This window comes from Anguilla rostrata, chromosome 4, assembly GCF_018555375.3.
Source record: "Anguilla rostrata isolate EN2019 chromosome 4, ASM1855537v3, whole genome shotgun sequence".
Classification (NCBI taxonomy): domain Eukaryota; kingdom Metazoa; phylum Chordata; class Actinopteri; order Anguilliformes; family Anguillidae; genus Anguilla; species Anguilla rostrata.
The window spans coordinates 24,339,423-24,361,611 of NC_057936.1; the positions used below are offsets into that span (position 1 = coordinate 24,339,423).

The following is a 22,189-nucleotide window of genomic DNA, read 5'->3' on the forward strand; positions in this document are numbered from 1 at the left end:
TGGGGAACACTGTGATAAACAACGTACTGCCACCACAAGCAGCACAGTCAAGATTTGCTTCCATAACTTGGGCCACAGCTATTGCTTCAGCTGGACTCACGCTGGAGGCCCGTGCTTATGAATGGTCTGAATGGACTTGGTTGCTAAATTACTAACTGTGTCACAAATTGACTCAACGTTTTAGCGCCTCCCACAACTCTGAGAGCTCATTTTAAATGCGAGTGAAATATATGTTAGTCACAGGAGTATGTGGGGCTAGCCTTACTTTCTCACAAACTCAGAATACAGAAACATTATAAAATTCCTTTTAATCTCCTTTAATTACATTAGCAGTAAAAGTCAGGGCTCCCCAACCTTGCTCCTGGTCTTGGGGTGTGTTTTTTTTTTCTCCACACCAACAGTTGCCAAGAACAACCAATTCAGACAGACACCTTGTGAGGTTAATTAACTGTGTAACCAATCATTTTAATTGATTGATAAAGTGCTGGGTAACAACAGAAACCAGCACACCCTGTGGCCCTTCAGTACAGAGTATAAGATGATATAAAGCACTGCTGAATACAAATGATTAATATCTGTGTTCAGATGTAATGTGTTATTATTGATAGGGATTTAATAACAAATATTCCTTTGGTTTTGAAAGATTGAGTCCTGGGTGAGCTAGATGTTAAGTTCCTTAATTCTCTTCCCCGCTCAGACAGAAAATACCAGACAGGAATATATTTTGTCTATCGATGCATCCTTCCGTGAACAAGTGTGCATGCAATTACTGCTTTATCACTTAATCTGATACTCTTAACGTCATTAAAGAAGTAGCAGAGGCCTTAGGAAGCACTGACGTACTGTGGCAGATAATCTGCTGATTAGCCACTACACCTGTCAATCCACCCTCTCTGCCCCCCCTCTCCCCACACATCTCCTCCGAGATTCGGCCAAGCCCTTCCCTGAGAAGCCCCTGTCAGGTGACCTCTCCTGACCCCCCGCCCGAATTTCCTGCCATTGGCTTCTTCCCCCAGTGGCCTACTGGCAGACTAATCCGCAGTAGCTGAGTCTTGTCAAGTCTGGAGGAAAGCTACATTCACACACCATGCCACGGAAATAACACTCAATTTGGCTGGGTTTGGCAGATGCTTTCTGGGGATACAGCGTCAACGGACGCCTATCTCATAATGAATAATCAGCCAATTATTTTGCACTCATAAAAAATCCCAGTGAGGGGATATTTCGTGTTATAACATCATTATCCGTCTCTTTCCTGTGTGTGTCCATGGTTATCGGCAGCTGCTGCAGTTAAGCAGATGTTGCTAGGAAACAGCTGGAGACTGTTTGGCCTGATTATTACAGTGCTGAAAAGTAGAGGAGAAACTGTTCACCAAAATGCCGCTAAGCTAGCCCTGTCTTTTTCAGATGAATCACTGAGAGCAATGGTACTCAAAACCTCTCCTTGAGGACCCCCCAGTCAGTTCCAGGCATTTGATGTGTTCCACCTAATGAAGTTCGTTTCCTCTACTAACAAAGCCCTTGATTAGCTACATTAGGTGTGCTTGAGAGGGAACACTTTAAATACCTAAAACTGACTGAGGCTCCCTGAGGAGAGGTCTGAGAACAACTGACTTTCAGAAAAAAGAGAAGGAGAAAGCATGGAGAAGAGTACGAAGACTTCCTGGGCAGGCCCAGCAGTGTCCAGCATGGAGAACCAGGCTGACACAAACACACTCTTCATTACTGTCTCCTGTGTCTGATCACTTCCTTCTGTCTCTGCCTTACGACACAGGATTACAGGGCACCCACGGTGGATTAGGAAAGCCCAAATCAGAAGATATACCCAAAGAACAAAATCACAATTCCAAGAGACCTTAATCTCTCCTTCATAAATAGAAAATAGAATGTTTTTAAAATTAACTTTAGGAACAGTGGGATTTATTGTTATAGGATGTTGAAGGTCACCTTCTCTGCATTCACTCTACAGTCAGTCAGTATCTCCACAGTGCTGCCCTGATTTCTTGTTAGCTTTAAGGGAGAAGAGCAAAAGCATTGCTGCTTTTCTTCGATTGGAGCCAGGTGTTATGGTCAGATGTGAACAGCTTTTTGGACACATATACACTAGCGGTGGGTTTGGTGCAGAAATGTTGAAAAGGATGTCAAACCTGTCATAAAATATGGTGGTGGATCTTTGATGTTATGAGGTTGTTCCGTATCTGTTGGTCCTGGGCCTGTACAAAGTACTGAAAATTGAGATGAAAATAATTATAGAGCATATTTTAAGGAAAAAGAGTTAGCAAGTAAAAAAATCTATTACGTTTTTTTTTTTTTTTTTCCAATTCTATGTAAGTATAAATAATATATTTTTCCCATTTTTTGAGCACACAGTATAGCTTATTACTTGTTTTGTTTATACAGTCTTCTTTTCTCATCTTTATCAAAGATATGATTGAATCTTAAGGGTACTTTATGTAAAATTTTCTATGGAAAATCTGTGAAACAATTTAAAGAGAAGCGCAATCAAGTTATCCTATATGAGCAGAATGTGCTCTTCTTCTGTTCTTCTACATGAGTTGACAGGATGACCATGCCAGCGCTGACTGTGGTCGTGTCCGAAACAGCTTACTTGCCTACTATTGAGTAAACAAGTTGCATGTTGTACACTCAATTGTAGGCAAATAAGCTGTTTTGGACATGGTCTGTGAGACAGCCTCACAGGTGCTTCACAATTGGCTCTAGCGCCACCCAGGGATGGGAGGTTCTCAATCTGCTGGGCTCACAGCATGGTGATGATTCTACATGTCTTCTATACAATAATGATAATTTGTTGAAATTATATATTATAATTATATACTGCAAGCAAATCTGAGGACAAGGATGATAGGACTAAATCATTTTCAACGTCAGTGGTCTTTGATTTAATATTGCTCAATGTGGCCATAGTCTTTGTGACACTGCAACTCATCTTATAGCACCATTCACAGGAAAAAGGATACAGAGCTTGGGTACAGAGATTTCTGTAAAATTTCCTTCAGTTGATTTCTTAAGAGTATTTCCAGTTCAAGTTTGAGTAAGGCTTCAGTAAGATCCTCTAGAAAAAAACATTGAGAAAATGTTGTCAGACCTAATCGTAAGGTCTAACCTTTGACCTAGAGCGCTTGTTTCTGCAGTGGCCCTAATCCCCACTAATGCAGTCTGGTATTATACAAACAGTCAAGAGGTTACCATCGCCAAGACATGTCTTCCTTTTCAAAGCCTGGTTACACTCCCAGACAGGTGATGTGAGAGCAAAACCCACCTGAAATGTTTCCATGGCTGACTGTATGTGGCTGCAGTATTCACGAGTAATCCCTTAACCGGTGTTGGACACCAGATTTAAATGGTAATTTAAACTTGATATGTCCTACAAAACAGGACAAGGCCTCAACCATAGAAAGCAGCAACAGGATAGTAAGAGGGAGGTAAAGTTTTAGGAGGAAGAATTCTGAAGAAAGAAAAACATTACTGTAAACATTTATAGAAAGAAGTGGAGTCAAATCAAACCACCCACGTGGTGGTTCAGAGCCAGTGGTAAAGGAGAGCAATGCTGTCCCTCTCTCTGAAAAAGCTCCACCACCACTGTCCCTCAAGGTGAGGGGATCCTGGTGTCTGTGTAGTTTGTTGAGAGTAAAACAGCTCAGCTCAATAGCTTAGCTCGTTAAAAACAGCCTTGATCAGCTGGGCTGCCATCACCTTTGTGCACGCTCCTGATTGGTCCCCAGGGTACCGTGTCAGTGGGGTCTGGAAATGACCCTGCCAAAATCTGAAAGAGGAAACAATGTTCCACAAGGGTTTCGTGTTTTTTATGAGTTATGGATTTTTAAAAATGCCATTTTAAATCAAAACTCAAAGATCTAATATTATATATTACATGCTTACTCTAAAAGGCTGTTGGGGCCTACAGAATACTTGCAAATGCCTTTATTACTGAAGATTGGGAAAGCCTAATAAAAGTTTCAGCACTTGCTTGATGATAACATTCTTTCTTTTTTCTGTTTCTATATTACAGTACATTATGCTTTCCACATCTATTCCTATAATTTCTCAGTCAGCCCAACTCAGAGAAAGAAAATTACAATAAGTAACAATCAGTTTTTTTCTGCTCAAACCTAAAAGGCCTCAATAGGTTATATCCATTTCTTAGAATCTTTCATTTTTTGGACCAGGACCAGGAGGAGCAGGTGATGAACCTGTGATGCCCAGGATTTGAATTATTATTATAATTTATTTTTCCCATTCAGCGGTAATCCAGAAACCGTGCTTATAGTGTGACTGACCAGAACATGAAAGGAATTTCTTTCTTTTTTTTTCTTTTTTTTTTTAAAAGGCCCAAGAGAAGATTATAGGAAGTGTCAAAAGAGAATTCTACATTTGAAGTGTATAAGCCTGGATTATATAAGTCAGATAAATGTTTAATTAGATGCCAATAACAAGTATAATGCCACTTTGGTCATAATGTACTTATTGTGCATCGCTTTGGATAAAAGCCTCTGCCAGATAAACGTAATGTAATGTCTCGGCCTTCAGCTATGAAAGGCCTGTCTGGCGGCATGCCCCATCTGCCCTCCTGTTATTTTAAGTGCCCTCGTGTCCCCACCTGGCCTGCATGTCCACCCCTCCCGCCCCGAGCACACTGCATTGTTCATCCACACTGGATAGCTCTGAACTTACATGGATAATTACCTAAGTTCATTCAATCCACTTGATCCATTTTGAATCTTTACTTGTTCATTTCAATTCTGTTACTATCAAGGCTAACGGTATTAGTATCATTAATGCTAGTACAGTACTAATAGCATTATTGGTAGTGCCAATGTGACGAGTACAAGTGTTGTTTTTATCACTTCTGCATCAAGTAGAGTGCATCTTGTTCAAGGGTACAATGACAGCCCCATTCGATGGACTAAATTCTGCAACACCTAGGATAGGGGTTATGTACATTTTTGTGTTTCTTTTGTGTTTTTATGTTTTTATTTTGGGTTAGCACCTGTTTTACAGGAAGGTTTGGCTGAGACAGTTTTGGCAGGTAACTGTAGTAACTATACGCAATCTATTTCATTGCTGTACACAATCGAATTACTATACGCAATCTACTTAAACTGAGCAGCACAGGATAAGCCTGAGTCACACAGGTTTTCTTGAGCACGTACCAAATGGGACCAAATGCAATTTCCTCTGTATGAAACAAAAGGAAATTACCTAGTAGGACATATCTAGCACTTAACAGGCTTTAAATGGGGCTTACTCTGCTACAGTGGTAAGCACCTCACTGATATGTATTAGAGGATAATGAAGTTATCCGTTCGAAGCAGCGCTGACTTTCATAACATAACATAACATAAAGTAAGATGAGAACAGGCCATTCAGCCCAACACTGCTCGTCTATTCCTACCACTAAACTGTCAAACAAAGTAAGATACTTCTGTAAATTTGGGACCCTGTATCCCTCATTAGATGATGTACCTGGGAAAGGGGGGTTTGAGAGGGGAGGAGGGAAGAAGGAGGGAAAAAGGAATGCATCAGTGATCACACTTCTGCAATTCTTTATGCAGTCAGATACAACACATTTACCCCCAAAAGAAAACAAATTCATCTTAAATATTTTAAATATGCCAGAAATTTTCCTTTTTTTTCTTTTTCATTATTTCTTTTAATGTAACAACTCATCCAATTAGGGGATTTTCAGAGACAATGCAAATCCAACACGGGCCGTGTCTTAATGAAAGGACAACGGATAAGGACCAAATCTGAGTCCCATCCCACGGGTGAAAGACAAAATAAAAACAGGCTTAGAAAGCTTTAAAGCCACTGGCATCTTTGATTTGGGATGCAACATGACAACAACCAAAAAAAAAAAACTCTCCTCGCAGTAATCTGTGTCAAGTTAATCGCCACTATTTTGGAGTTGGGAAAAGCTGGTTCTCAACATCTAGCCAAAAATAGCTCTGCGATCCAGATTCTAATTTTATCATTTTGCCCCCTTCTGAATTTTTATTTAACCAAGAGAAAATTTAATATAGAGCACTGAGCCTCGTGGATTCCCTCCACACACTACCATGGAAACAGTACCATGGAATAGGAAGGGTTCCCGCAAATCCAGTAACATTCACAACCGATTGCAGAGAGGTATCTCCATACACATGCTGTTTCCAGCTTTGTAATTCCTGACTTATATCTGCAATAACATTAAAGGTTCTGCATATTAAGCTCTGCAACCCAGGACATATTGTGAGACAATTATGCTACAAGACGTGCAGACATGGGTTATCTGAACACTAATCCCGGATAAGAGTTTTTATCTCTCTCTCTTTCTCTCTCTGTCTCTCTCTCTCCATCTTTTTCTTGCCATCTTGCTCTCTCTCTATCTCTTTCTTACCATCTCTCTCTCACTCTGTCTTTCCCTCTCTGTGTCTGTCTTGCAGCAGAACAGCAAGAAGAAGTTCTGTCCTCAGAAACACGAAGTCTAAGTCCAGGCCAGGCCATCCAAAAGCTACTGAGATGGAAACCACTGACACTTCCCGTTCTTTCCCTCCTCTCCTCAGAGCAAAAGCCACCATCACCTCACTGTCGCCTTTCAGGCAGATACAATATAATAAACCTGAAAAAATAAAAATAATAAAAAAACTAAAGAAAATGCATTAAAAAGTTATTTAATTACAATAGCCTTTTCCTCAATATATGCATTACATATATCCAACAGTAGTTACATCATATAGCTGTATAATACAGTGTGTATGTACAGTGGCTGCCTTTAGGCACTATATTGCTTGATAGGAGAGCAGGGATTCATCTGATCTGCTTCAGTTCTTAGTGCTGCCCCCTGGTGGCCACCAATCCCAGCTCTATTTCAAGTGCCTTGTGTGTCATCTCTCTCTGTTTTCCACACATCATAAATATATAAATATCTGTATAATTAACTGGAGAAACAGCACAGTTCTTGTGTGACCCTCAGGAATTCTAAACATTTCACATGGAAACTTTGGATGGGGGGGAGGAGGGGAGGGGAGCGCGACACAAACTGTCTGCTAATTTTGGCCTTACTCCACCCTCCCCTCAGCGGCCTCAGGAGCCCGTTGCAGAGTTGCTGTCGGGCAGCTCCCTCTTCAGCTTGTCCCGCAGTTTTCGGAAGGAAGGCCTCTTCCCGGGATCGGCCTCCCAGCAGACCCTCATGATGGCGTAAACGCTGGCGGGGCAGTCCTCCGGGGCTTCCATGCGATAGCCTTGTTCCACCGTCTCCTTCACCTCCTTCAGAGACTGAGAACACAAGGAGAACACAGTGTGCCACATGGCCTCCTGAACCCCCATTAGCCCGCCTTTTCCCCAGCACGGATAAGCAGGACAGGGGAGCCTCTCCCCCAAATCTTGTCCGCTGTTATTTTTGGCGAGGACGTCCTGATCACAGGGCTCATGTGGGGGCCCGTCCCACGCTCATATGAACCCAATGAACTTTAAGGAGGGCAGCAGGGAAGTAGACGGACAGGTAGAGAAGATTGACGGAGAGACTATGTGTCACAGGGAGCTTTAAGTAAGATAATCCTACCCACCCCCACATCCCCAACCATCACCCTGACCCATCCTGGCTCAATGCCATCATAAGGAGCTGTTGCCATAGAAACGAGGCCTGCTAGCTCTAATCCCAGTTTATCCCTGCCTCCATTACCTGCTTAGTGCCGTTGCTTTGATTTTTCTGTGCCACATACCTGTGTGATATACACAGTTAAAACTAAGAAGCTAATAATAGTTCTCGCCCTTAAAAACTGAAAAATTGTTGTTACTTTGTCCTACAGAGCTCACCATCTTGCCCCTGTGGGACATGATAACTGTTTTACAGGCTAATCTTCAGGTATATAGAATTTCCATTTAATACTAGTTTGCGTTAATCACATTTTGAGCAAACATTCTCAGTAGCTGTCATCATCACAGGATGATGGTTTATTATATTCTTACAAAGTATCTACAGGTGATTAAATACTATCTAACATCTGTCAATGTCTGTTTTATATGAATACTTTTCAAAGTACTTAAACCCTCTCCACACAGAAAATGTTCATTGTAACAAAGGCACAACAAGGGATTATATAAATAAAGTGATTTATGGTCCTCAGAACCAGAAGCACGTTTGTAAATAGAGTAACAGGCAAACTCAGCTCAGTCTACTCTGTAGGCTTGCCTGGAAATGTTATTTAGAGGAATGTAGTTTCAACAAGATCTGTCCATGATGGTCCCCTGCTGGTGAGATACCCTCAGTGCACATGTGCTCTGAATACACAACCATCTCTGAACATTTGTTCATCATAGTCTACCTTGACATTATGTTACGTAAGGAACAGGGAAACTTTGGTGTGCTCGAATTCAGCACGTCTGCTCCCCAAAACACATCCGCCGGCAGAAGATAAGTTAATCGTCTCATAGGTAAAGGTGAATTACTTCTGGATCCAAAGAGCTTATTTGTCCTTAAGGAGTCTTACAAGTGGGCTTTAGTACCTTTGAAATGAACTCACCCAGCGGTGTTTCAAAGAACATGCCTTAATCACACTTAGTTTAGCCCATACGGGCCATACGCTGGGGTCAAGACACATTGCTTCGATTGCCTAAGATGATTACACGGTCCTTAGACGTATGGAGGGCAGCACAGGATGTTCTTTAGGTGAACAGCACGCAGGGCTCGTATTAAAAGGTGCCCTCAGTTTGCCTCATAAGAAATATCATCTATAATACTGGATTAAAAAGGAAAGGAGATCCACATAGGTCCCCCTACAGAGCACAGTTAAAATGGCCTGTACTGAAACTGCCTAATGCAGGTCATACTCCAGAGTCCAGACTACATGTGAGAGATTTGCTGGAAACTCAAACCATTTTTACAGAGTCTGCCATTCTAATGTAGACAGTGCAAGTAAACGTCTTCTACACACACTTAGAATTTGTGAAAGGCAAGAGCTTTCTTTGTTTCTTCACAAACACAGTTTGACAAGTTCTGTAATCACTAAAAGGACGTTGCTAAACTGAGTTTGTGATGACATTACATTACATTACAGGCGTTTGGCAGACGCTCTTATCCAGAGCGACGTACAACAAAGTGTATAACCATAACCAGGAACAAGTATGACGAGACCCCTAGAGAGAAGTACCGGTCCAAGTACAGGGAACAACCGCATAGTTCAACTTGGACCCTGATGGTTAAACTGATTAACACTAACAACGAGAACGGCAACAACGCAATCTATGGAAAAATAAAAATAAATAAAAATACAAGTAGTCGTTAAGACAGTTGATGCGCCTAAGTCACCTATGAAACAGCTGCCTAGTTACAACCCTAAGTTTAGTCATTTACAAGGGGGAAGGGAGGGATGGGGAGAGGTGCAGCCTGAAGAGGTGGGTCTTCAGTCGTCGTTTGAAATGGGTCACAGTCTCAGCTGCTCACAGGGAGGTCATTCCACCATCGTGGGGCCAGAACAGACAGGAGACGTGTTCTGGAAGTGCAGGTGCGGAGAGGGGGAGGTGCTAGGCGTCCTGAGGTAGCAGAACGGAGGGATCTGGCTGGCATGTAGGGTTTGAATATCTTGTGGAGGTATGCTGGGGCTGATCCCTTGACTGCCTGGTATGCTAGGACCAATGTTTTAAATTTGATGCGAGCTATAACAGGCAGCCAGTGGAGGGTAGTGAGCAGGGGAGTTACGTGGGAGTGTCTGGGGAGGTTGAAGACCGGACGAGCCGCAGCATTCTGAATGAGCTGCAGGGGTCTGGTGGCAGATGCCGGTAGTGCAGCCAGAAGAGAGTTGCAGTAGTCCAGGCGGGATAGAACCATTGCTTGGACCAGGAGCTGGGTTGAGTAGGTGGTGAGAAAGGGGCGGATTCTGCGGATGTTGTATAGGAAAAATCTGCATGCCCGGGTTACTGCTGCAATGTTGTTGGAGAGGGACAGCCTGTTGTCCATCATCACTCCGAGATTCTTGGCGCAGGGTGATGATGTCACTACGGTGTCCCCTAAGGAAATGGAAAAGTCGAGGAGGGGAGAGGATAGAGCAGGAATAAAGATTAGCTCCGTCTTTCCCGGGTTGAGCTTCAGGTGGTGATTGTCCATCCAGCTCTGAATGTCCCTCAGGCAAGCGGAGATGCGGGCAGGGACCTGTGTGTCCGATGGGGAGAAGGAGAGAAAGAGTTGCGTGTCGTCGGCATAGGAGTGATAGGACAAGCCATGGGCAGATATTACAGGGCCAAGGGATCTGGTGTACATGGAGAAGTGAAGGGGACCAAGGACTGAGCCCTGGGGAACTCCGGTGGTGAGGGGACGGGATGGTGATACCTTACCCGCCCAGGCAACCTGGAAAGAACGGTCAGAGAGGTAAGACTCAATCCAGTCAAGGACTGTGCCGCGGATCCCTGTTGCTGCCAGGGAGGACAGGAGGGTAGAGTGGTCCACAGTGTCAAATGCAGCGGAGAGGTCTAGAAGAATCAGGACAGAGGAGAGGGAGGCTGCTCGTGCGGCATGGAGTGACTCACTGACCGAGAGGAGTGCAGTCTCGGTCGAGTGGCCAGGCCTGAAGCCAGACTGGTGGGGATCAAGCAGGTTGTTCTCAGAGAAGAAAGCAGAGAGCTGGTTAGATGCAGCACGTTCAAGTGTTTTGGATAGGAAAGGGAGGAGAGATACCGGGCGGTAGTTCTGAATGACTGAAGGATCTAGTGTGGGTTTCTTCAGCAGCGGGGTGATGTGGGCCTTCTTGAAGGATGAGGGGAAACATCCAGAAGATAGGGAGGAGTTCACGAGGGAGGCGACAAAAGGGAGGATGTCTGGTGTGATTGCTTGAAGGAGAGATGAGAGGATAGGGTTGAGGGCGCAGGTGGTAGGGCGGTGAGTGAGCAGAAGCTGGGAGACTTCAGTGTCTGAGAGGAGAGAAAATGTGGAGAAACAGGGCGAGGGGGGCGGAGGACGCAGAGGGGCGGAGGACGCAGAGGGGCGGAGGACGCAGAGGGGGCAAGAAGGAGCTGCGGATGTCTGCAATCTTTTCGTCAAAGAATGCTGCAAAGTCATCTGCAGTGAAGGAAGACTGGGGTGGAGGAGGTGGCACGCTGAGGAGAGAAGAGAAAATAGAGAAAAGTTGACGAGGGTTAGAAATGGAGTTATGAATTTTGGTTTGGTAGAATTTTGCCTTAGCGGCAGTGACAGCAGAAGAGAACTCTGTCAGGAAAGACTGATAGGCTGAGAGGTCAGATGGGTCCCTGGATTTGGCTCACTTCCTCTCAGCAGCACGGAGGGTGGCCCTGGATGTGCGTAGGATGTCAGACATCCATGGACTGGGAGGGGATGAACGTGCTGGCCTAGGGACGAAGGGGCATAGGGAGTCGAGTGCTGAGGAGAGAGATGACGTTAGGGTGGAGGATGCAGAGTTAGTGGGGAGCTTGGAAAATGATTGAAGAGGGGGGAGGGAAGCAGTCACTCTGGGAGCAAGAGAAGAGGGTGATAGGGAGCGGAGGTTACGGCGGACAGTGACAGTGGGGATGGGAGGGGGAGAGGGAGGGTGTGGAGAGAGGGGGAGGGAGAAGGAGATGAAATGATGGTCAGACGTATGCAGGGGGTAACCGTAAGATTGGAGCTGGAGCAGGTCCTCAGGAAGATCAGGTCTAGGAGGTTGCCTGCCTTGTGGGTTGGAGGAGAGTGTTGTAGGGAGAGGTCAAAGGAGTGAAGTAGTGGTAGGAAGGCAGCAGACTGGGAGGCTTCTAGGTGGATGTTAAAATCTCCAAGGAGGATCAGCGGGGTGCCGTCCTCAGGGAAGGAGCTGAGCAGGGTGTCTAGCTCATCCAGGAAGCTTCCCAGGGGCCCCGGGGGACGATAAATAACAATAATATAAAGGTTAGCAGGGTAGGTGATAGAGACAGGATGGAATTCAAAAGTGGATATAGACAGGTCAGGGAGGGGGAAAACAGAGAATTTCCAGGTGGGGGAGATCAGTAGACCAGTACCACCACCACGGCCAGATCGCCGGGGCGTGTGGGAGAAGGAGTAGGAGGATGAGAGGGCAGCAGGAGTGGCAGAGTTGTCTGGTGTGATCCAGGTCTCTGTGAGGGCAAGGAACTGCAGGGATAGGAGGGAGGCATAGGCAGAGATGAAGTCTGCCTTGCGCGTAGCAGACTGGCAGTTCCATAGCCCCCCTGTGACCGTGAAGTTCTCACAGGGGGTCAGCGGGGGGTAGCAGAGATTAGAGGGGATCCGTTGTCAAGGGGGGCCACGTCGCTGGAAGCGCCTTCTGGGGGGGAGAGCACAGACTGGAATGGGGAACTGGCTCATGATGAGTAAGTGTAACACTTGCATTTAGTTGTAAGTTACAATTAAAGACAAATACAAGCCACTGTGGAATACAGGCCAATGAGTCAACGGTATGGAGCCTAGGGTTGCCAGATACCTGGTTTTTTCCAAACTGTCTGGTTTTCAAATTATTTGTACCGGTCTGGTTAGTGGTTCCAACTGCACAATATAATGTCCGATCTGAGTAATTGATTGAAAAAAATGACCTTTAGTTCGTAATGAATTTGCATTTCAAGAAGTCTCAGTCTGTGATCTGTTCCAATAGCTACCCACCTCGTTCACGATTAAGTTTCCAGCTGTCCATGTTGCCAGTTTGGACAAATTCAAAATCTGGCAACACTAATGTTACGTGCAGTACCTACAGGACAGTGACTTGCTAACGGCTCCATGTATGTAGCACTATGGCATCATGGCTATGCAAACTCTCACTGCGGGAGCTTACCATCTTTGGGTAGGGCTGTCTGCCGTAGGAGAACGTCTCCCATAAGAGGACCCCATAGCTCCAGACATCTGAGCGCGTGGAGAATTTCTGCCAGACAAACACAACCCCAGCATCGTTTACAATATCAAAACGTTGCCCTTTCAAATCCAAAAAACAAGCCGTGAGCTCATGGAGCATCTCACATCTTTCTTCAGAGCTTCCGGGGCCGTCCATTTGATGGGCAGCTTTGCGTTATCCGTCGCCTTGGAGTCCCTTTTGGCCAGCCCAAAGTCGCTAACCTTAGCCACACTGTCGACGGACACCAGGACGTTGCGAGCGGCCAGGTCTCTGTGTACCAGCCTCTTGGACTCCAGGTACTCCATCCCTGCACAGACGTCTCTGGGGACGCAACACACACAATGTACTCTGTTTCTCTGATGACTCAGAAAAGCCATGCACACTGTTCAGTAGCACTTCCGTTGGGGACTATATTGGGATAGGATACTGGAGGTCTTACTATAGATTTCATAATAGCAAAAGTATAAATAAAGAAAAAATTGCGTGTTGCCAAACACATTTCCCTTGTGTTATATCTGCATAAAAAAGCTACAGGAGTTTCAGCATGAAAAATTATTTAAATAGACATGCATTACATGCATTCGCCATCCATCTTGCTGTCATGTCATCTGTGAACAGCATTTCTGCATCGTTTCGCTAAATGTAAATGAGCCGGCAAAAACGAAATCAGTCAACGTATCTTTACACCTCACTTCCTGCCATCCATTTTTGCTGTGTTTACATTGCTCCCCTGAGAGTGTCTTCCATGATTTACTGCATCATCTTTAATAGACATAGTACAGGGGTGGGATCTGCAGAAGGAGGAGACTGAGAGGCTGATAAAGAGATTGACGGGTCTCACAGTGCGAAGTGAAGCAGTTGCGTCTTGCCAATCACGGAGCGACCTCTCGTCCGGAGGAAATTCACCAGGTTACCCTGCAAAGCAAAGCCACACAAGCACACACACACACACACACACACACACATAATGGTCAGAACCATCTCAGACAGGATACCATGCATTATTAACTTTGATTCATATTAACGAGGAATGAATGGCTTCTAAATTCCTTTCTCCCTCCACCACCTAACAGCATCCCTAATTTGGAAAGTACATTCACTATGATAGGCCCCTCCCACCATTGCAACATTTATCATTAATAAGCAATGGTGTGGACTGGCACACGTCCTTGGAAAAGGATGAGAAAGCCAGCCACATCTATTCACGACAGTTATCTGACAGCTAATCAGCTGCATGTGCTGCAGCAGGGGACTGCACAGCTGGTGCGCCTGGTGCAGGCAGAGAGCCACTGGGTGATCGATCAGAGGAATCACACGAAAGATAAGGCAGGGAACACCCTGCTGATTGAAACCCTCCTTCCCTGGGACACACTATGGCCTACTGTCACTCCATTAGACTCCCAGCAACAGTTGGCGCTGGTGCAGTCCAGCCTTATTCCACAAACTCCCGCTAATCACGCTATGGAATGAAGCCTGGCTGCGCACACTCCCGCTGACTGATTTCACCACCTCTTGAAAATAAGAATGCAGTTGTTATGGAGTCTACAGGCCTTACGAAGACAGCTTCCCAGCTCAATTAAGCCTACCTTCGCCATGAACTCTGTGACGATGTGCAGCCCATTGTCCAAGATCACCCCTAGCAACTGCACCAAGTTCCTGTGCTGGAGTTTCCTGGGAGGAAGTGAGGTGGAACAAGAGAGAGGGAAATTGACAGAAACGTGTAAATATGGAGAGAAGTGGGTGAAGACACAGAAGAGGTCAGTTTGCTGGGCCCCGAAATAACATCTACAACCAACAGATCCAGGTCCAAAGGTTCTTACGTCATGACAGCGGTCTCCGCCAGGAAGGCCTGAGCTGTGACATCACACTTGATGTTCTTGACGGCCACCTTCTGTCCCATGTATTCCCCCATGTACACCTCTGTAGACCGGCAAGAGGCAGAAGGTCATAACGTGACTCACGCCCTTTTTTCCTCTCTACAACTAATTTGTCTTGATATTCATACAGGCGTGTCTTTATACCGTGGTCACCACACATGATTCAGACCCACAGAACTTCCTGATTTATTGTAGAACCGCAATTTCTGACTTTCCAGCAAAACAACGTTGCTATGGTATTTTGTGATGAGAACAGGCAATACAGTACAGTAGAGAGGAATACAATGTGTATTTGTTTCGTGTAAAAAATAAAAAAAACCTAGATAATGTTTGCTTTTAATGATAATGTTCATTTATAAAGAAAACATCTGTGTGAATATAATATTTTCCACACATTATGTCGCATGGGGGAAAATGGGATGACTATTTTCCACAGTTTCTGATACCAATAGAGGACTTAATCTTCCATTTTGTTAACTCAAGGGATTGTGTTGCAAGGTACAATAAGCATTCAGCAGTTAAACTACTGTGTATGTCATTTTCCAGTTTTTATCTATTACCAAAAGACAACGATTCAGCATAATTGTAGAATTGTGCTTTTTTAAATCCATGATTAAAAAGGACAACATGTCATTGACTTGACGCTCACTGTGGCATTGTATCTGTCCTTATACTGTAGCAAATGGCTTCACCTGGCCTGATCATGGACTGGTAAATGGACTGCATTTATATAGCGCTTTTATCCAAAGCGCTTTACAATTGATGCCTCTCATTCGCCAGAGCAGTTAGAGATTAGGTGTCTTGCTCAAGGACACTTCGACATGCCCAGGGCGGGGTTTGAACCGGCAACCCTCCGACTGCCAGACAATCGGTCTTACCTCCTGAGCTATGTCGCCCCTGATCACTAAACAACTTTACTTCTGTTCTTCACATTTCACCTTTGGCTTTACTGAACCGAAAGTCATAGTTGATGATTTGGATCGAAATAAGCTAGTTATAAGAACGGTAGAGAATGTGCCCTTTCCCTTACGGTGTCTGACGGTAGTGCCAGTGTCAGAGAGCGAGGCGGGTGACCCCCAGACTCACCTCCAAACTCCCCTTCTCCAATGCTCTCTCCCAAGGTGAGCTTTTTGATGTCCAGCAGCCATCCAGCTGAAACACACAAACGAGCAAGTCCCAAAAGGCCAATAAATGGAAGCTGTAGAAGAGGCTGAGATGACCAAAGCCTGACACCTGGACCTCACGCTTACCCTTAGACAGCTCCACCTCCGCTGATTTGGTGCCCTCTTTCTGTTTCGGTTTCTGCAGGGTTGTAGCAATGGCTCCCTTGTTCTTTGTGTAGAACTGGACAACAATGCGAAAACATATAGTATATGACCAAAAGTATCAGGACGCCCCTTGGTCTGGGGCTGTGTTTCACAGCTTAGCCCCTTATTTCCAGTGAAGGCAAATATTGGATGGAGTCGTGACCTCAAACCCAACCAACACCTTTGGGATTAATTGGAAAGCCAACAGTGAGCCAGGCCTAATCGCCCAATCAGTGCCAGACCTAACTAATGTTCTTCTGGTTAAATGGAAGCAAATCCCAACAGCAACGGTCCAACATTTACTATAAAGCCTTCCCAGAAGAGTGGAAGTTGTTATAGCAGCAAAGAGTGGACCAACTCCATATTAATGCCCATAATTATTGATGAGATGTTGGATGTCAGGTGTCCACATACCTTTGGCCATGTAGTGTAACATCTTGATGTTTTACAGCATTCCCTTGCTCAAAAATGGGACACAACACCGTGACGCAGACTAATGCGATCCAGTTTAATATTATAAGCTAGTTTGAGGGTGGGTTACCTGTTTGGTATTTAATGTCATTATATTTAATGCTTGTGCAGCAAAGTAATTGAATTTGTGGTGCTGTGGTAAACCTGAATTAGGCAAGTCATTAATCAAAGAAAGCACTATATGCAGGAACAAAGGGAGTCCTTTGACACAGTTTGTGGCTGAAATATGGGATGGGTATCCCTGGTAATCCCTGTTGTTGGCAACCCTACCCGAGACTGTGGGGCACTAACATTCACTCTCACTATTTACTGCGTGTTTCACAACAACACATCGTATAATTTCGTTTCTTCATAATTTCCTTGACAAAAATATCCTATAAAGTGATACTTCTCAAAAGAAATACAGTACTGGCAGAAATTATGGAAACACTGTGCCTAAGGAAGTCTCTTAAAACTGTTACTATTAAAATCAGTCATCTCCCCAGGAGCATTTAATAAGGGCAATAAATGTAACTAACTAGATCAAGCTTTGTGATAAAATTATTGTGCAGCACAAATCTTTGAGAGAGTATAACAACCACCACATGTATTCCCCAAGTTAAATTAGAATTGGGTCCTCAACTGACAACTGGCTAAAAGATTTTAAAATATTACAGCCCAGCTCAAAACCAGAAGTGAAGCATCTTAAAAATTGTCAATGAACAGAGAGGCAAAATTAACAGCCACAGAAACATGAATTTATTTGCCAGAAGAAGACCACAGCAATTAACTTCTCACAAATACTAATTAATATGTGTTCAATATCCTGCGTGGCTTAAGCCACTGTTATTACATTTCGACCATTAAGGCCATTTGGTCTGACCTGTCCCTCAGAGCGTGGCCTGTATTTATGAGTGGGAGAGCAGCTGAACACTGGTCTCCCACACAAGCTTATCACATGAACAGGACGAGGAAATGAGTCAGGCTGGATAAAGCAGCCCACTCGCCATGGGTAACCAGGCCTGGGTGCCTCAGATAGGGAAGCCTTCTCGTTCAATGTGATGAGGCACCACTGTTATTAATATTCACACCATCTGCCTCACATCACTTTGCGTCACTCAACTCTTTACAAATTCAGCAAGCCAAGGTCAGATCTGGAAAATTATTTTTAATGTGGGTGTTCAGCTAGTATGACGGCAAAGCAAAGATCTTTCCTTTGAAGCACAAAATGAGGAAGACACAACAATTTCATAACAGTTTCAAAGGTATTGGATTTGTCAAGACCTGTGGAAAACATGTGAGAGAAACACATGCAGAAATCCACCCAACTTCCTTTCAACCGCAAACAGATACACATCAGTTCTCAATTTCAGATGTCAACCCTCAAATATATTGGGGGAGTGGCACTTTTTATAAATGGACAGTCAGTCAAACTAGTGCCATCGAAAGTCATGCGGTTATGTAGCACAACATAACATAATGACGAGAACAAGCTATCCAGTCCAACAATGCTCACCATTTTCTACCACTAAAGTGTACCTAGTGCTCAGCTTAACTAGACATTAGATACTATACAGCACCATGTCAAGCCAGGTCTTGAAACCCCCGAAGTCTCTGAGGCAAGCGATTCCACAAGGTGACTACTCTCTGTCTGAAAAATACTTCCTAATGTCTGTGTGGAATTTACCTTTTGCTCATTTCCATTTATACCATTTTTTTTCTACAAACAGAACTCAACCTGAAGAAACTCAAGTAGTTCACTTTCTTAATCACTTTTATTAATTTAAAAGTCTCAAACAAATACCCCCGAAGTCTCCTTTTACTAAGCTTGAAGTCTTTCCTCAACTTTTATCTTACCAGGGACCAATTTGGTTGCCCATCTTTGAACCTTTTCCAGAGCCTCTATATCTTTCATGTAGTACAGTCCCCAGAACTGCACACAATTTTAAAGTGTGGTCTGACAAAGGTATTGCATAAGATAAGTATAACTTCCTTGGATTTAAATTCAATACCTTTGTCAATATATCCAAACATCCTGCTTGTCTTTTTTAATGCTACAGCACAGTGCCTAGAACCTGAAAGGCTCTGATCAAGAATCATTCCCAAGTCTTTTTCAAATTGAGCACATTCCAGTTTGTTCCTCACATAAAGCAGTCATGCCTTATGTTTTTATCCCACATGTAGAACTTTACATTTAGCTGTTTTGAATTTAATTTGCCTGGTTTCTGCCCACTTCTGGATTCTGTTTAAATCCTCTTGGATTACATTGCTAGAGTCCAATCTGTTAGCTAAACCACTCATATCATCTGCAAATGTAGGTAATGTACTTCCAATGTCCCTGTCAAGGTCATTTATATAGATGAGGAAGAGCAGTGGGCCCAGCACCAATCGCCGTGGGACTCTAGTTCCTGTGATACCCTGCCCAGATAAGATCCCCCCACTACTCCTTGTTCTACCTCATAGCCTTTTCAGAACACACTCTGAAATATCTCTTGTAATTCCTACTGTCTTCATTTTGATACTCTCCTGTATAGATTTATTCATCCACTGTGGAGATTGCTTTGTCAGCTTACTTTTTCCTTACCTTTGGAAAGAATTTTTGTGCATCAAGAATAACCCTTTTGAACCTGCCTCACTTTCCATTCAGTCTTCATCCGCAATCAAGAAGCAGCACCCAGCCTATATTATTTTGTATTATACAGTATTTAACAGTGCTATTTTCAAATGTTCTTTGGTCAGGTGTAAAGTATGTAGCTCAAAACATCACATTCTGCAGTATTAAACACTGTTACCTTTGGAGTAGTGGACAATGTGAACTCCACATTATCTATTAAACCTCAGAATATTCCGATTTTTCTTTACATGCCAACAGTTTGTAGTTCTGAAATGCCACAAAGTCCCTCTAGTCAGGTCTTTGAATGTAAATTGCAAGCTCTAAATCAAGGTAAATCTCTAAATCTTACCTCAATCATGTCAATGAGGTTGTAGAAAAACTGGGTGTTGTCAATTGTCAGCTTGTTGTCACGATAGATAACCCGGTAGTGAATGACTTCGTGAGCAAAACTGACACACAGCACATAATCGCCAGGATGCCGGATGGACTCTCGTACCAGGAACAGCCCATCCTCCATGGGTTTCAGCTTGTTCACCGCTTCTGGCCCTGAGATTTTCCCATGAAACCAGCTGTGATGGAGCCAAACAACCAATTAAGAGCAGCCACGGCCCAAATATTTAATTGCTCATGGCCCACATGACTTGAGGGGTTCTCAAAAATACTTGACTCCAACAAAACTAGCATGTACTTACACACACACATACAGTATTTAGTAGGCAGAGTTGATATTAATAGACTGATACCAAATACTCGTAACAATTAATGAGAAGTTATGAAAAAACCCTGAGGTGTAAGAAAGAAGTACTGAGGTTTTCATTCTTTTGAGCCCTACTCTGAAAAGGAAGAGTGTTTTTCACACGTCTCCGTAACATGCAATGAAACAATTCTAAGGGTTGCCACAGTTTGAGAGTGCGTGTATGCATGCCTAAATCAACTCACGGCATGAGGCTGAGGCTTGGGTCTATGCGAATGGCTTCCCGCTCTCGGACATTGCTAGCAGAGATGAGGCCCTCCTCTCCGGTCTTGTTGTGTGTGGCTTTGTAAACGCCCTTGTCCTGAAGAACAATACGTTTTCTTTTTTTTCAATATGAACCCATGATAATACATCCACAGATCTGCCATTCCCATACTAAACCCCTTGTAGACTTCCCCTTCAAACTGCACATAGGGCTTAATGGAAAGCTTGTATCCCTAAACAAATAAGACGGCAGTCCAAATCATACCATCCCAATCTCCACAATGGTGAGAATGTCTCCTTTGCGGTAGGCCAGCTCAGAAGCTTTGGGCTTGGTGTGGTCATTCTTGGCAATACACTGAGTGCCAGCCGCCCAACATTTCTATAACAAAACAACAGGCAGGGTCAATAGCAACCAATGTATAAATCAAGGTGAGTTTGTTCATATCCAGAACTGAACTTGTTGATAACTTCGTGTTTAAACGTGACACTAAAGGGTCTACTGAAATGCCACTCATTCCTCTCTCAATGCAGACAACAATTAAATAATGTCTGTACTGTATGTGCTAAATTCTGAGAGAAGTAAAAAATAAACAAAAAATTAAAAAAGTGACTTAAGTTAACTTAGCATTAATGAAGAGCTCCCATAGTGGTCTGCAGTGCAAACGCTCCTGAACATGAAGACTTGTCTTTGCTTGTGGTATAATTTAGCCCACACACTTCCTTTACGAAATACTATGTAGGCCATGTCATTTTTAAAAATGAGTTCAGTTTGTCGCAAGAAAGTGCGGTAGACTACTAAATCTCATTTTCCCTACTGAACATTGATACTCGCAGAGTGATCAAGTGATTTTCTAGTAATACAGCACATCACATTAGCTGGACAGTAAGGACTGGTGTCGATTTAAAGGATGATACATCAAGAGAAATAAGAGAATCTATGTCGAAGTGAACAGCCATTCACCCAAACGGTGGTCTTAAGACGGATCTCAAAGCTTACCGTTGCCATCCTAAAGTGTGGCTGGTCCAGGCTGGATGACTGATGTTATTTCATAGGGTTAAACAGTGCCTGGTTGAGAATAGTAGATTCCATATGTAAGAATCTGCTGAAACAATGTAAATGTTCAGTGGATATAATTCAAAGCAGTAGCCTAAGCCTGGGTTGGTTTGAAAGGAGGAATGTTTTATTCATCCTTAGTTTCAAACCATTCATGACCCACCGATCCGTGACATTCTCTCTTGAAGGGACCACGTGAGAGTTTGGAACTTAACACAGCGAAAAAAAGTTCAAGCACCACCATTCGTCTGCAGAACGAACGTTTTCAATACTATGTTCAAATATAGCCAATCGAAATTTACTGAAGATCTGAAATTGTTAAGAAAGCGATTACCTATCATTACAGTTATAATCTTTTTGTACTTTTCTGTGTGTAAGCCTTTCTGGCGGTTTTATTTATTATAATGAATTATTATTATTAGGCTATTATTATTATTGACTGAAGTCAATGGAAGCCTATTGAATTACTGAAATGTCTACAGCGCCAGCGGTGTGATGACAATAGCTTTTCCGAAAATAAACATCGCCTCGAACCGAAAACAGCATTAATTTATCGAATTACTTTAACGGCAACTCTATAATAAAAAATAAAAAAGCGATTCGATGCCCAAAGCTCTAAAGGAATTCGCCAATGACTTCTTCATTCAATGCCATACGTATGTTAGAGCTAAGAATTGCAGCTGCTTTCTTTCGAATACGTCCTGTAGCAACCTTGTGTTGAATGAACACACCTCACTTACCTGAATGCCTCTCATAAGCCTTTGTAGACGCAGTCTCCTATGCCATCTCTGCGACCCAGCTAGGACAGCAGATTCCAGCAGAGAGATCCGTGTGCGGAGGAGGTGATGATCAATGTACTGCTGCCAGAGTCAACCAAACAAATACAGGCCAAATGCTGAACCGGCTTCCTCATTTCAGAGCGCACCAAGCGTGAGATCCCTTAACCATTACCACTGGTGGTAATGACGTAGCTATGATTTGTGACCATTCAAGGCACGCAAGTTTTTTGTTCATTATTCCCTTGCAACAATGTGCGCTATGCTAGTCCAAATGTTCATATCCAACTATACATTCACTACCATGTGAAGCGTTCCATTTCTTTAAGGTA

At 43.7% G+C, this 22,189-nt stretch overlaps 1 protein-coding gene across 4 annotated transcripts; it reads right to left on the minus strand.

Annotated features, from left to right (window-relative positions):
- Positions 1 to 6,655: 6,655 nt before the first annotated feature.
- Positions 6,656 to 22,033, minus strand: matk (megakaryocyte-associated tyrosine kinase). Of its 4 annotated transcripts, none has more exons than XM_064331667.1 (13): positions 21,822 to 22,033; positions 21,025 to 21,093; positions 20,293 to 20,406; positions 20,009 to 20,124; positions 19,419 to 19,638; positions 15,949 to 16,042; positions 15,785 to 15,850; positions 14,642 to 14,741; positions 14,408 to 14,492; positions 13,663 to 13,736; positions 12,947 to 13,142; positions 12,765 to 12,851; positions 6,656 to 7,275 (listed from the first exon to the last, which is right to left on the minus strand). In XM_064331667.1, the coding sequence occupies exons 2-13, from the start codon at positions 21,031 to 21,033 to the stop codon at positions 7,084 to 7,086; spliced, it is 1,353 nt and encodes a 450-aa protein (XP_064187737.1). In that variant the 5' UTR covers positions 21,034 to 21,093; positions 21,822 to 22,033; the 3' UTR covers positions 6,656 to 7,083. The 4 variants fall into 4 exon arrangements, with proteins under 4 accessions (XP_064187737.1, XP_064187734.1, XP_064187736.1 ...); XM_064331664.1 differs by having other exon boundaries at positions 21,025 to 21,127; positions 21,822 to 22,032; XM_064331666.1 differs by having other exon boundaries at positions 21,025 to 21,130; positions 21,822 to 22,032.
- Positions 22,034 to 22,189: the final 156 nt, after the last annotated feature.

What these genes read in the sequence shown, in the direction of transcription:
- matk (XM_064331667.1), bottom strand. An exon ending in GCGGAGACCGCTGTCATGAC is followed by an intron (nt 14,493 to 14,641) that starts GTAAGAACCTTT and finishes ACTTCCTCCCAG; the next exon opens with GAAACTCCAGCACAGGAACT. An exon ending in GACAGCCCTACCCAAAGATG is followed by an intron (nt 7,276 to 12,764) that starts GTAAGCTCCCGC and finishes TTGTGTTCTCAG; the next exon opens with TCTCTGAAGGAGGTGAAGGA.